The sequence below is a fragment of the Corvus moneduloides genome, chromosome 17 (genome assembly GCF_009650955.1).
Source record: "Corvus moneduloides isolate bCorMon1 chromosome 17, bCorMon1.pri, whole genome shotgun sequence".
Classification (NCBI taxonomy): domain Eukaryota; kingdom Metazoa; phylum Chordata; class Aves; order Passeriformes; family Corvidae; genus Corvus; species Corvus moneduloides.
The window spans coordinates 9,253,347-9,268,495 of NC_045492.1; the positions used below are offsets into that span (position 1 = coordinate 9,253,347).

The 15,149-nt window shown below is 42.5% G+C and overlaps 1 protein-coding gene across 3 annotated transcripts; it reads right to left on the minus strand.

Annotated features, from left to right (window-relative positions):
* Window positions 1-683: 683 nt before the first annotated feature.
* BIRC7 (baculoviral IAP repeat containing 7) lies at window positions 684-14,825 on the minus strand. Of its 3 annotated transcripts, XM_032127312.1 has the most exons (8): window positions 14,282-14,820; window positions 13,571-14,029; window positions 6,302-6,833; window positions 5,193-5,292; window positions 4,510-4,591; window positions 4,379-4,424; window positions 2,303-2,368; window positions 684-1,822 (listed from the first exon to the last, which is right to left on the minus strand). In XM_032127312.1, exons 2-8 carry the CDS (start codon window positions 13,775-13,777, stop codon window positions 1,620-1,622), a joined length of 1,236 nt encoding a protein of 411 aa, XP_031983203.1. In that variant the 5' UTR covers window positions 13,778-14,029; window positions 14,282-14,820; the 3' UTR covers window positions 684-1,619. The 3 variants fall into 3 exon arrangements, with proteins under 3 accessions (XP_031983203.1, XP_031983204.1, XP_031983205.1); XM_032127313.1 differs by lacking the exon at window positions 13,571-14,029 and having other exon boundaries at window positions 14,282-14,822; XM_032127314.1 differs by lacking the exon at window positions 4,510-4,591 and having other exon boundaries at window positions 1,722-1,822; window positions 14,282-14,825.
* Window positions 14,826-15,149: the final 324 nt, after the last annotated feature.

Sequence of the window (15,149 nt, forward strand, 5' to 3'; positions counted from 1 at the left end):
TTGCCAAGAACTAATATTCCCTTCTGAAGCAGGGATGAAGAGAGCTGCCTTCCCACGTGATCCACATAGATAACTGACACCTTAAAGTTACTCATAGGCAAGCCCATAAGCCTGTTTAGTAACCAGAGCTGGAACCAAAGAGAAGCAGTTCCAGAGCCACAGACTAAAGAGCCACCTACCAAAACTCTGCAAAGAGCTCAGATGCAGAATTATTCCCCATTTGAACAGTTTCATGTACCAGATCCTTGTTCTCCTGCATCCTTATCCCTTCTTTTGCAGTTTAAGATAACCTGGACAAACCAGATTCTTCCCTGTGAGGCCCCGGCACAGGGTGCCCAGAAAAGCTGTGGCTGCCCCATCCCTGGAAGTGTCCAAGGTGGGGTTGGACAGGGCTTGGAGCAACCTGGGATAGTGGAAGGTGTTCCTGGCCATGGCAGGGGGTTTGGAATGAGATGAGCTTTAAGGTCCCTTCCAACCCAAACCATCTGAAGGCTCTATGACCCATGTGCTGTCTGGTGAATTCCAAAGGAAATTAGTGGATGGTGAGAACAGTTGCTTTTCTTACTCATGCCCATGCAGCACTGAAGGACAGATGTGATTTACAACCTGATGTCACTCTAACATCTTAGGACACAATCACAGCCCTCCCCTGGTAGGGAATTGTACTACAATCAGATACTCAGACCTCTAAATTAAACAAAGGAAAAAATTTATTCCATGAAAAAGAACAGTTTATTTTTAAAAACATATTTCCTTTCCCGTTCAGTTAACAAGGGATACTGTGGATGAAACTTACTCTTTTTGGCTACATGATAGAATATTCCATTTTAAATAAGAATCACCAGTTTAGCCAGCAAAGAGATGTTCTAAAAAGGTATTTTTCCAGAGCTGTTTTCTAGTAGGATAGTACCCAACAGCCAGGGAAGAGCTCCATAAGAAGCTTCTAGGAGACCATTCAGTGACCCTGAGCAAAGAGCCTTTCACCTGGGGAGGTCAGCTGAGAGCAGAGAGGTTGGAGAGTCAGGCCAGGCTTTTCCACTTAGTTATGCAAATTTGAGTATTACTGAAACATTTCATCAGTTGTCGAAGATTCAACAAAAAGGGGAGAAAAAGGTAGATTCTCCCTCCCCTACAACACGTTGCTGCTGAGTATTCTAGTCTCAATGGAATGCATTTTGTACAAAAAATACTCCCATTTTCAATCAAACTTCCTGAAGGAATCCCTAGCAGAATAATTTCTAGACAGCTGCTAAGTGAGTGAGAGAACCAGAGAGTCTGCTGAAAACAGCCTTTGATTTCAACACAGAGCAAAGAGTCACTTGAGAACACAAAAATGTGGAGGAGAATCTCTGTCAACAACAGCCTCATTTGGAGGACAAAAGAGCCCAGCAGAGTTTTCCTGGAGTAGTCCTAAAGCAAGATCAGCAAGAGTACATCAAACCAGCAGCTATTCCTAGGAACACTGTGCATGGGAGGCACATTTAGTGAGTTTTCACACTTATGCCAAGCTACCCTGCAAATAAGAATGCTCCAGTATCAAACTCTTTACTTATTTCCTCCCTCTGCTGAGTTACAAATGAGTTGTACAGACTTATCTTTCCCCTCAGGTGCATCATGGCTCAGGACATGAAAGCTCTCACACTCCCCTGGATGACAGCTCTGCAGATGGGACACAGCCTCAAATTGAGGGCACATTCTCCACAAGCTACCAGGTGGCCACAGGGAACAAACACAACAGACACCTCTTTGTCCATGCACACTTTGCACATCCTCTCCTCTTGCAGGCGGCGGAGCTGTTCTTCTGTGCTCAGCTGAGGCTCATCTTTACCAAAAAAGAAAAAAACAAAAGCCCAAACTGTTAATGTTGTCACAGCTCCAGAGTCCCAGCTGTGACAGCTTAGGAAGTCACACTGCAACTTGCCCACTGTTTTGTTCAGACTGTGAAGATGGCAAAAGTACCTCTTAGGCAAGTTTCATTTAAGCTGGAAAACTACAGCTATTGTAGACTGGCTTATCTACACAAGATTCAGCTTATCTACACCTGCTGGACCGAGCAGGGACACAGATCAACAGCATTTACTATGGTACATAATTATCCTGATAAACTGGATTCTTTTGTAACAGCTGCTTCACAGGGGCATTCCAATCCCTGAAAAAGGGTTTCTGTGCTCAGGTACCACTCAAACCAGCACTCAGTCCCCTTCAAAATTGAAAAAATGAGTTAGTATAATGATACTGTTATTCTAGAAGCCCTCCCAATTATGCTGAAGCTCAATTCCCCGCCACTGCCAGCCCAGAGCACCTGGTTCCTTTTGCTGCACAGATCGCATTTCTTGTCTTGATGTTCCAGTCTCTCTCTGAACAGCTCCTGTATAACCAGAAAAGAAGATGGTATTGAATGCTACCCCCCTTTATCCCTCTCCAGACAGTGCTGTGTGAAAAGATGAAATACCCTGGACCTCAGAAGCATTTAGTTAAAAATTTCTTTACTCAGCCTGGTGTGGCTGATGTTCTCTGTGGTGCTTCAGTAGCTATGTAAGTTCACTCCCTGCCAATGCCTGTCTGTCCATATCACATTCTCTCCTCAAGGTTGGTTTATCTATCACATCAGCTGGTCATTCCAGCTCCTATACTGCTATGTAATCAAAATTTCAGGTTTGTGGATTTTTTTTTTCCCATGTTAGCTACAGAAATGGCAGACCGCGCAGGAGCTTTGGAACTGCATCTTCAAGTAAAATTCACTTGGCAAACAGGCTTCACAAAACAGATAACACAAGACAGACAGAAGTTAAGGAAAATACATACTATCTAGACAAAAAGCATGGCTGTTTCTGATCAAGTTATTGATCCAATTTTAAATAGGCTTGGAGTGATCATCCATCCTAGAAGCTTTGCTTCAGACAACTGCCTCTGTCTGGATCAGATGTGAATCTATGCACAAGCCTCCACATCGTGGAGCTGCTGGTTACTGCAGCTCTGAGGGCAGCAGGAAACACCAAGGATATCCCCACCATAGCCCAGTGCAGGCAGATACAGCCACTGACATCCCAGTAACCACAGCTTCTCCAGGTTTCTTTAAATCAGAACCTCATTGCTCAGCCTCCCAAGGGAAGGCAGGCTTGGGGGCATTACTCCTCTTAATTCCAGCCTGGGCAGAGTGAAGGCAGACCCTCAAGACACTCCCAGCAGTGCTCCAGATGCAATGAGGAAGAGGTTAAACCCCAGCCCAGGTGTGAGTCAGGCCTACCTCTGCTTCTTCCTGCACTGCTGCTGGCCCCCCCACCTGACTGCAGCAGGTCTGAGATCAGCTCAGACTCAGACAGGTAGAAAGTCCCAGTCAGCCCAAATTTATTCTCTACCAGGATTGCCACCCAGGTGGGGTCAAAGCCCATCTGCAGGACATTCTGCACTATGGCACTCTGATCCTCAGAAGGATGAGCCAGCAATTTCCAATCTCTCAGAGGATCTGTAAAGCAGTGAACAGATACTTTAGCAAAAAGGCAGAGCTTTGGGCAAAAAGTGTGCCATTCCTTGAAGGTGTTCTACATAAAATGGCATTAATATATTCTAGAACACTCCTCAAGCTATCCATATAGCCAGATTAACATCCACATTTGTTTTTTACTTCAAATCATAATTCACAAGAAAGTTAACCAAAACCAATTTCATAAAAGCCCAGACACTTATTTTGGATGGTTTATTTTACTTTATCAGTGAACATAGTCTCCTGTGTTTGGCATCAGCCCAGAATCCTTATCTTTGTTTTCACATCCCAGAACAGAAGCCTCGGAACTGCTTTCACGAACATCAAGTGGAACATCCCAATTAAGGCCTCTCCTACCTTAACCATTCATCAGTAACAACAGAAGTAGGAAATTCAGCTGGCAATCTCTTCAAAAGCTCAAGTCTTGCTTGAGCTTATGGGAGCCAAATTTCACCTACTTACATTTCTGGGAGCAACTGATAAATGGGAATAATCCCTAGGATCAACACTTTCATGAACGCCTAGACCCTCCACTGTTCTCTGGTTTCTTATCAAGCCTGTTTAAAATGTTTTAGTGAAAGACTTTACAGACAGACATCAACAGCAAGAGCATACAAAAGCCAAAGGTAAGTTAGGCAAGCACTCAAAATTCACAGGATCTCCAAACTAGCTAAGTGTCTCTGGTCTTAGACTAAGAGGTCTCACTAGAACAAGTAACTTTGTTTCTTGAGCTAGAGACCATTTCCTAAAACCAAAGAGAAACAGCTGCTAGAATATCAAAACATCTCACAAACACCCTGTCTACAGAGGGCACAGGAGCTGGGGTGGGATGATGGAACTCAGACTACACCAAGTTCACCAGAAGATAGAACACCATGGAATTACTGCACTAACCTTGGGAAGGAGAGGAGTCTTGCTCAGTCTGATCCCAGGAATGTCTCTGAAAATGACACAAAAAGAAGTGTGTTCAAAACTCCACCATCTACCAAACCTAATCCACTACACACAAAATATTCATGACTCACTGGAGCCAGCAGGGTGGTAGAAAAGGTTGCCTGAACGCTGCTAACAAATTCTCTCCCCCTTGAGTGCAGTAAAAATTCACACCTATGATCAGAAAGGTTTAAAGACATTAGTACAGGATCTCCCAAGTGAAGCTAGCAGTAGTTTGAATTTTAGAAGCAAAGGGTGCTATGAGCAATAAGCAAACCGCTATGTATCCATTAAAGACAGGGTTTCTCCTGCCCACCTCTTGCACAAAGGCTGAGAAGTAAGAGATCATGATCCCTCCTCCCCCTTAATTCAGTCTTCATTTTGGCCCAGGATGAGCTCAGTTGTAACATGCTTTAGAATAGACCACAGGAACTGTGATGAGAGAGCAGTTCACAGGAAGAAACAAGAACTGCTGCAGAAACCCAAGGTTTACAGTACATTTCTTCTAGTACCTCAGAGTGGGAGAAATGAAAGCTCTTCTTTGATGCCAAAGAAAGTTATTTTAATTGAACTCTTAGAAGGTAAATTCTAGGTCAAATTGGAGAATCTCAGGTCTGAACTGTGCCATTCCACCTGAATTTGAACATCTTATTTTGCTTTTAAGGTGAGAGGATCTAAATATTTCTATCCCATGAAAGAAATCTGTCAGTATGAAATGCATGACCTATCTTTTGGCCTTGCTATGAGGGGTATTTGTTAACCAAGACTGACTTACTCTGGATACCATTTGGCATGTTCCCTCCAAGGATCATCTCCAAAGGACCAGCTCCTCACACCTCCATCACAGTAAAAACACCTCACTACATCTCCTTGTCCTGAAAGAGACCAAGAGATTGTTTGATATCTGAGACACTACATGCTCTACACTAACCCTGAGTGACAACCTGGGGCAAGACTCAGCACAAAACACAGGCTTTGGACAGAGGAGATGAAACATGATAATTTACCAGCACTGTGCACATTGTACAGGGGCAGGAACTCAGTCTGAGCTCCCAGAGCTGCAGCTGGTTGAGATGATTCCAGAAGGCAGTCACAAGCTCACAGGCAGCATCTATGGGAGCAGCTGAGCTGCCATGCACAGCCCCCCCAGCCAACCCCCCTGCCTGCATTTAGAGAAGAGCTGTAATTAGTTGTACCTGTGAACACACTTTGCTCACTAACCACAATCTGCCATAGCACAAATATTTCCTCTGACTGGTCAATTCAGAGATGAGTATTTCTTCAAACCTATTACCTAACCAGCAAAGCATTCTCAGAGGAAAACAATAACATTATATTGATATTCACATACACGTGATTACAAGAAATATTACAAGTCTTCCTAAAAAAAAAAAATGTATCTTATTTCTGTATTTCAAATAAAGTGTTCTTAGAACAACAAGCCAGATGTGCTGACTCTATACAGCTTTCACTCAGATTTGGGGTTTTGAGAAGAAAAAGCTTCAGTGCAAGATAGAGCCTATGCAAAACATGACAAACCAAGCTCCTCAAGTCCTTTTAGCAGTGCAAGGAATAAATACACTCGATGGATCTTCAAGCACACACTTTTCTGTCAGTAAAACATCTGTTTAAAACACATCACATTTTCCACTCCTGCTGGCAGGGGAGTTTATTTAGTAGTGGACCCCTCAGTACCCAAACAGGAGTTAAATGTTGAAACAAACTGTGCACAAGCAGCAAGTAAAACAGCACAGGCACAAGGAAGGATGTGGTTTTTAACTACAATGCACACACTCACAGGTATTTATAAGACCAGTAACACATAGTGAAACTTTCAAAAGTTAAGGTAAGTAAGAGTTAAGGACACTTCTCCCGAGTACCCACCTGTGTAAAAGAACCCTGCTCTAGCCAGTTGCTCTGGATGCATGTGGGAATTTTGAGGCCAGTTCTCAAATGTAGACAGTCTCATCTCCTCTGTGACCATCTCGGGGTACTCTGGCTCATTGGGCAGGGCTGTCTCCTCATTGACTATCCCCTGCAAGAGACTCAGGAACTGCCCATCCACAGTGTCAAAGATCTCCTGCAGGGACAGCACCTCCTGGTTCCCAACATCCTCACCGCAGATGTATTTACAGGAAGGGAAGAATTTCATGTGCTCTATTATGGGGCAATCAATAGGTCTCCAGTCCTTCAGGACACCACCACAGCAAAAACACTGCACTTCATCCCTGGGGCCCACGTAGAAAAATCCAGCCTTGGCCAGATCCCGGGCAGACACAGGGGCGGTGCGGGGCCACTGCTGGAAAGTCCTCAGCCTCATTGCCATGTTCCTCATGCTGGAATCAAAGAGCTGGCAGCGAGCACCCCTGGGCTCCGGCTGCTCTGCTGCTGCTGCTGCGTCCCCCATGGCCGTGCTCTGAAAGAGAGGATGGGAGAGCCCAGAGCAGTCAGCTGCATTCCCAGCACCAGGCAGCACTCACCCCGCATTATTATTCCTCATCCCCACGCACATTCCAGAAAGCTTCTGGTATCAACAAAGCCCAGCTTGTTTCAGAATTGCAGCCCAGCCACAGTCCCTGTGTTTCTGCACTTTGCTGTTGAACTTTTCTGAGCACTCACTGGTGTCTGATGGGAAGAGCCCAGCGCTTTCCAAACCCCTCTGCCAATTTACAGGAAAGATGGAACAGAGAGAGGAAGGCAAAACCTGTGCCATCTCCCAAGCTGAACCAATCCTGATTTTGGCATCTGATCTGCAAGATAAATCCCCAGCCATTTTGCTCAGCCTTTAAACTAACATTAGAAAGGCTCTGCTTTTTTATTCCCCAAACCAGGCACACCATAAAACAGAGAACAGCCACACCCAAACGAATGTCTCAATCTCCCATTTACAGCCAAACACCAGGCAAAACATCAGTAGATTTTTCGTGACCTTATTGTTATGATTATTAAGCACTGAATATCCAGAAAGAGCTCTATAAAAGAGAACCTTTCCAAGCCTAAAATAATTAGGTGCAGTTTCTATGAGGTGGTGTCCTTAAATCAAGGATTTTCTAGTTTTTGTCATTTTCTGCTCTGTCCTCCTTCTGCACAAGAGTAAGAGTGAAATTAAAGAAGTTACCAGTGCCTGATTATCCAAGCTCTCATCTTGCTTAAGTAACAGCCCTTCCCTGGGTAATTAAGCTGAACTGCAACTCAGCCACTGTGTCCAACACTTTCCCTATGGCTGGCAAAGACACTTTCAAACAAACAGCCTTACAATGACACAACTGAGAACCAGGAACAAGTTAATTCCTTTGGAGTGAAGTTCCTACAAAGTGTAACTAAGTTAAAGGTGCAAAACCAAGCTTGCTCAGCCACATGCCTCTCACAACAAAAGGCAGCAAGGAAGAAAAAGCTCATTAACAACCAGAATTTCATTCTATAATGACAGTGACAGAAACCAGAATTGGAGGGAAAAGCTCTAAAAGTGTCTTTCAGAAACTGTGCTTTATTTAATACAATAAAGAAGTTATTCAGGAACTATGCCACTGCTATAAAGAAAAATCCAAAGCCATTAGTCACTGATGCCCAGCAGAATTTGCAAGCTAAGCAAACTGAGGAGCAGACAGATTATTTGCTTTCACAGCAGATTTTACTCCCAGAACACAGAAGCTTGGTCACCAGGCACAGCTCCCCAATCAGTGCTGTTCCCATCTTGGGCCCTAACAAAACAAAAGCTATAACTCTTAAGCTACAACAAACTCTGGGTTTCACAGAGATGATGACCAGCTTGTCTTAGCCTCCCTCCACCTAGAAAGCCCTTGAGACCAAGCTTCACAGCTTTTGCTTTGAGGTGCAACATAGGAGAACAAACATATTTATCTTTTGCTTATTAAGAAGCCCATTATAGTGTACCTGCATATTCACGTGCTCAGCAGAAGATTCATTAACTTTGCTAACAAGACTCCCCAAACCAAATTAAAATTTTAAATAGCTATAACACCACTAAAAATTAATTAATGTTCTTTCACAACCTGCTACTTACATAGTAATACAAAGCCAAAGCAACGTTGCAGCTCATGCCACCAATTAGCACAAAAGAGATAAAACTATTTGTAAAAAAAACCAACTTTACCTGAAGCAAACGAACAAAAACCCAGAAGGCTTCCATGAATTAAAATTCTCTCAACACCACAAGCTCCACACAAAAATCTTCTCTCCTCAGAAGCCTCTCCCAAAGGAGAAACACCACCAAGGCATAAATGAGCCCACCTGCCTCAGAGGCCATTTATAATGCTTAGTTGCCCCCAATTGGTTAGGTTTGGACTGAAATTCTCTATTGGCTAATGAGTCCAAATTTCATCTTTATAAATAGGAGTCAGGAAGCAAAAGTTAGGCTCAAATTTTCTCCAGAAAACAGCTGATCTTGTTAAAACCTAGTCTAGTGCCAGGTGTGATATCCTGATTCCTATGATACAGTGGCCTCCCTATTTTGCTGTGACTGTAATAACAGTATGGCTGCATCTTTTCAGCTTGTTTTCACATGTGGTTTGCACCTGACATTTCTTAAGAAAATGTACTGTAAAATTAGCAGATAAATAGCAACAAGAATTTTCTGCAGACAGTTTGAACAGATTGCATTTCCCTTACTTTAGGAATTAAGTCTTTTTCTACAATCGCATTTTCACAACTTGAAATCCTCCTATTCCTTTGCCTTCCTGTGGTCACAATTCCACAAAATGGAAGATTTTAAGGATAGTTTTGAAAGGTACAATTACTTGAAAATGTGTTTTTCTTTACCACTGCCTGAGAAGAGGCATAAAGCTTCTTCTAAACTCTTGACAAAATATCAGTTCTCCGTGTAAACATAAGAACACGGGTGGTTTATGTTTCTTAGAAATGATAAATTAGCTTTTTTCTTTTAATAAAAAGATCCAAAGTCTTTCTTACAGGCAAGCCTATACAATCATTCTCATTAAAAAGAACAGTGTTGGGTTTTTTCTAATTAAATACTTGTTAATGAAAGCCCCTGAGCAGTAGAGGGCAGTGCTTTTATATGACATTTACAGAATCTTGTAACAAGAGAATGTGCTGGGGAAGTTTGTCCTTAGTGAATTTCTCTGTAATAAAATACATATAAAGATAATTGCACATTATCTTCTGCTCCATGGATCCTGTTCTTTCTAAGTCTATGCTGATTCTTGAAGAATGCATCCTAAAAATCCAAGGGACAGTGTTAACAAAATCCCTCCTACAGAGACTGTTTGGGGTCTGCTGATGGGTTGTAGCAAATCACCTGTTAACCAATAAGAGTGACTGATAATTCTGATTTTATGAAGCATTTTACAAGCAATGACCTCATCTTCTACTGCTTATAACCACCTGGCTTCTCAAAGGTGTGCACAATTCCACCTATTTTAGGAGAACACCCAGCCTGATTGTTAAAGAGGGAAAAGCTGTATAAATCTCAGAGAAGTTCAAAAGCAGCTTCTAAGTGAATTGACAAAATTTATCTGTTTCTGGAAGTGGTTATTTGGGTTTTTTTCTTGTATACATAATATTCCTCCATCATAAAAACTTCAAGACAGGTTTAAGGTTGATCATCTGTGGGATACACTTGTGATTTTGGGGGGAACATTTCACCAACAGAGGAAAACTGAGAAGGACCAGTGAGATAACTGTAGCAGAAGAAGATGAAATGATACCAAGTGTGGTGCTGAGAGCAAGTAAACACAAGCCACCATGTATAAATCATAGGATTTTATTTTAGCACGCCAAGATTTGGAAAGCAAATAACATATTCAGTAATGTGTTGCATGCAACTTACATTGAGCTTTTTTAGCAAGTCATACATTTTCAGTTCCTTTTCAGAGCATTAAGATGTCCTACTGAACTTCTGAATGCGTCTTAAAATGAAGAGTGTCATGAGCTAGTGATAAACAAATGTGGGAATCAGTAAACATCAATCAGGAGTCCAGGACAGATCAGTGATAATGATCAACAGTGCCATCACTAGACAGTGATTGGAAACACTCGATGAAGAAAGTAATATAAACATGATTAATCAAAAATCTGCTTGCTGTTATCAGCCTGATTTGGAAGGAAAACAATCAATAAATACAAGGCCCAGAGTATAGCTGGAGACAGCATAATGAAGAGCTTGAAAGCACTGGAGTGACTGGAGCCCCTGGAAAAACTCCAGCAGAATTCAGCATCTCTACCCTTGAGGTGCTACACAGCTGTAAGGGGATGAAGCTTAGCTTGAGGAAGACTGTTGTGCTTTCATCAATAAATTAAGAGTTTACTGAGGAAAGAGGCTTTTATAACAGGGGAAAAAAAAAGGTATCAGTTGGCACTGGTGAAGAAACGAAGAGGCTGGAACATGAGACACTATAGCTTGCCACTGCAACTGATGTGTAAAGGAACCGGATATCAAGCAAATTTATAACATAATTCCTATTCCCACTTGCTCAGATATTAGCCACTATGAAGACATGGATCCATTTTGCAGAAAAAACCATTCAGACCCTGTGATATAAGTGCTTAGCAGCCTGAAACAGAGTAGACAAAATCATTACACTTAAAGCCCTAGACACAGATGACTGCTGCTCTTTCTCCATTTAGGGCCTCTCTTTTCCTCTTCTGGCTGCCTCCTCCTCGTGTGTTGTCCTTCCCCTTCCTTCCCTCTGCAGGGCCAGCTGGTCTCATCCTGCAGCACAACAGCTACACTGCTGCTCCCTGGGGAGCTGCTGGCACTGCTCCTGCCACAGGAACACCTGTGAGGAAGCCTGTCGGCTCAGCTGCCTCCCAGGGCAGTCCTGAGGGACCAAAGCACACTGCTGGACATTGACACAGAGCTCCACAGCATCCATAAAACAAATCCACTGCAGACAGGAAGCAGGATCCAACCCAGTGAATAGTGACAAGACACACTGAAAAGTGACTGGTCACCCCTGGGACAAACACAAAGCCATTCCCTCAGGGCAGGGCAAAGCTCAGAAGTCTCACTTTGCTGTTTCATGCAGCTCAAATTTTTCTTTTCCCATAACAAGTTCTGCTATACATCTGCAGGGATCTTCTCTGCCTATCAATGTCTTCCTTGCTGCACTTCCCTCAGTGGACTTTTCAATAATAATGAAAAGCAAATTTAACACATTAATAATAATAAATGATTTATTTCTTCACACATTAACAATCATTAATTCAGGAAGCCTGGAAAATGTTGCTATGAAGTAAATAATAGAATCCCAGAATGGTTTGGGTTGGAAGGGACATTAAAGCTCATTCATTCCCACCCCCTGCCATGGGCAGGGACACCTTCCACTATCCCAGGTTGCTCCAAGCCCCATCCAACCTGGTCTTGGACACTTTCAGGGATCCAGGGGCAATCACAGCTTCTCTGGGCACCCTGTGCCAGGGCCTCACCACACTCTGAGTACACCAAACCTAACATCAAACCTAAATCTCCCCTCTTTTAGTTTAAAGCCATTCCCTCTTATCCTATCACTGCATGCTCTTGTAAAAAGTACACATACTATACATAGAGACTGCTGGAAGTAGTGCACAGGTGAGTAGTGCACAGGTGAGTAACAAATACCTGTTTTGTGAAGTGATTTCCTAGGGATTCAAATCTTTCAATCTCCTGCTGTAATTCTTTCCCCTGACCCCCACTACCATGGCATTTGATTGCCTCAAAACTTTAGGTATTGTAATAGTTAGGAATAGCTAAATGTAGCTTGCAACGTGATTCATGGAAGTGCTTCAAATCAAATCCTATTAATATCCCAGCCCACAGAACAGAACACAGTACATATGAAAAGGAAAATCTGCAAAGCACAGCAGATACTCAAAAAATCAATAGAGGAACTGGCCTTAAAATCCTACTGTGATCTGAAAGAGAAGCAAACTAATATACCAGTTCTTTGAAACAAGGAAAACTCTTTCATAACTTTGTGGTTTAAGTGTTCAGCCTATTATAAAAAACATTTTTGCTATTGAAGAGTGGGTTGACTACTGTTCTCTTCTTTTTCAAAGGAAAGTGTTTGTGGAAAATAGCTTCTCTTTTATTTTTCTAAATGGCTTTTGGAGCTGAAAAATGTGAGTTTCTTTTTCAAGGGTCATTTTTTCTCTTCATTCAGTTTTCTACCCCTTCTTGCCCTCACTGTTGAACCCAAACATCATGAGGGGGAAAAAAAAGAAATAAAGAACAACCCCAAACCCATTATTTGTTGTCTTCTTTTGTTTCCCATAATATTCTGAATACTTGAAAAAAATCTTCAAACATTCAATGCTGCTGCAAATTGAATGAACTATTTTCAGTTTTCAGCAGATCAACAATCCAAAGATCCAAAGAGCAAGCAGAGTTCTTAGAGGCCTGAGCAGCAGCACAGGGATTGGGAATACAAATTAAAGTTGAGGAGAGAACTGTAGGGCTAAGTACATTTCCACAGTGAGTATGGAAAACATAAATCATATTCCCTTGATTTTTTCCTTCCTAAGTAGCACCTGGCAGGTTTCCTCAAAGATGAATTGTGCTTCTTCCTCTCCCCCTGACTGATCATTTCCCAGTTCCTTCTGATTCTGACATGGAGGAGCCTCACATCTGGGCTTTATTCCCTTTACCTACACCAAGCCAGGAGGTACAGGAACAGAAGACCTGGAGCCTCATGTAAGCTGAGTGGCATTGCAACTCCAAATTGTTCACATATAAAACTAACAGCTCCTCAGAAGAGATTCTTACCCACTTGTGACCAAAGTTCCACCATTCAGCCATTAAATTACCTGTAAAGAAGGATTTTTCAGGCATTGTTGTGATTCTAATGGAGCTCATCCTACTTTGTAATTGGCAGAAAATCAGCCATCAAGAATCACAGAACATCTGATTTTCCAATTGAATCCTGCTATAGTTTGGACTGTGTTTTCATTGCAGAGAATGTGCCTGGCTGCCTGAATATTGCTTGGGTGACAGGCAGAAAGATCTATTCCTGAGCTATTCACACTACAGTCATCTGCTTTTCTCCATGCAAATTGGCCTGGAATAGGTTTAGTTTGTCCCTGTATCAATAATCAATAGCAAGATTGAAAGACGAGGAAGAAAGACAACAGACCAACCTGAAGTCACTGCAAAGAGCTAAAGGGGAAAAAGCACAACAAAGTAACCAAAGACAGACTGACCTTACAATTTAATGGAAACCACACGACAGCAGCAAGAAGGAGTTGCCACAGATGAAGATCAAGAGGGAGACAGGGGAGAGTCCCTGTGCTCAGTCGTTGCTCCGTTGAGCTCCCTGCCACAGCTTTCCAAGGAAGTTGTCTCGCAGGGAACAGCATGTGTGATGCTGATGTCAGATGGGATCTGTTCACAGGCCACACTCTTTGCATATGATTTCCCTCCTCATGTTTTCACAAACAATGTGTCAGTGACATGAGAAACAGGAGAGAAGAACAGATACAATTTCTCTGTGCGTCTGCTTTTATTTTTCACCCTCAAATGATGGAAGTCAATGCTGGATCCTTGGTTTGGGAACATTCCACAGGGGTGTGGGGTCCAGGAGGGAGATGATTCTATTATGGCAGTATTTGATTTTCTTCCCTGATCATAACAGAGAGCGCTGCATAAAATTCCTGAAAAATCTAAATTTAAAAAAAAAAAAAGAAAACACCAACAAAAGTATTCTGTATCTTACACATGAACTGTTCTGAGATTTCAGAGAGTATTAGCAAGGGGAAAGAAAGATAAGTACAACTTTTTCTTAAACTAGAAGAACGCATTTGTTTCAACTAAGACAAAACCAAACCCTGCGTCACCCCCTGGGTTACAGTGTTACACTCCAAGAGTATCCTAAGTTATATAATATATATATATAAATATGAGTATCACCTTACCCATATCCTTCGACTGAGACTTTTCATCTTCCTGGTCTTATTTCTAAAAGATTATGCACTTCTCAATGGATAGACAAGATCACTCTTAGCATTACCAGGAAGAAAAAAAATCCACATTTTCCAAATGCAAAAGACAAAAAAAATATTCCCACAAAGACCTAGATGTGTACATGCATGTATATATGTGTCCTGCTGCCTTTGGGTCTAATCTAACAGGTACAGCCTAAGAGCAGCCCCCTGTACATTGGGATGCTGAAGCAGAGAGCTCTAACGTTCTGCCCACATGCTCTCCTGGCGAGGATGATTCATAGTCACATCGTTTCTATATCGAGATGTGAACATATACAATCACATGGACTTCGGAGCAGTGCCCATCACCCAGGCATCCAGCCTTTCCTTCTCCTTCCACACACATGTTCCTCTCTCCAGCCACGCTGGTCACTTTTTTCGTCCTGTTTTTTTGAAGCTCTGTGCTTTGGATGGCCTTTCCAGCTCACTCAGGGACTGCCCAGAGCAGGGATTTACTGACTTGCTCCATAACTACACTAGAGACAAACAGAATTGGAACAGGCCAGGTTGGAAAGGGCTCGGAGCAACCTGGTCTAGTGGGAGGTGTCCCTGCCCATGGCACAGATTGGAACAAGATGATCTCTGAGGTCTCTTCCAACCCAAACCATTCTGGGATTCTAGGAAAATACCAATTATTACTTGCTACCTAAGTCAAACAGAGAACACGAAGCATCTCCAGGCGCTCTTTCTTCTTTATGTCTGATCAGAAAAAGGACAAAAGTGGACTCTTCATTTCAGATATTTTTTTAGAACAGTAAGTACAAACTCAAACTACCAAGTTCCAAACATGTGAACACAG

Coding starts and splice junctions, on each gene's coding strand:
- BIRC7 (XM_032127312.1), bottom strand. CDS start 13,777: ATGCAAAGAGTGTGGCCTGTGAACAGATCCCATCTGACATCAGCATCA. Junction 4,592..5,192: donor CATGCCAAATGGTATCCAGA/GTAAGTCAGTCT, acceptor TTCTGATCATAG/GTGTGAATTTTTACTGCACT. Junction 1,823..2,302: donor TGTGCAGCAAAAGGAACCAG/GTGCTCTGGGCT, acceptor TTTTTGGTAAAG/ATGAGCCTCAGCTGAGCACA.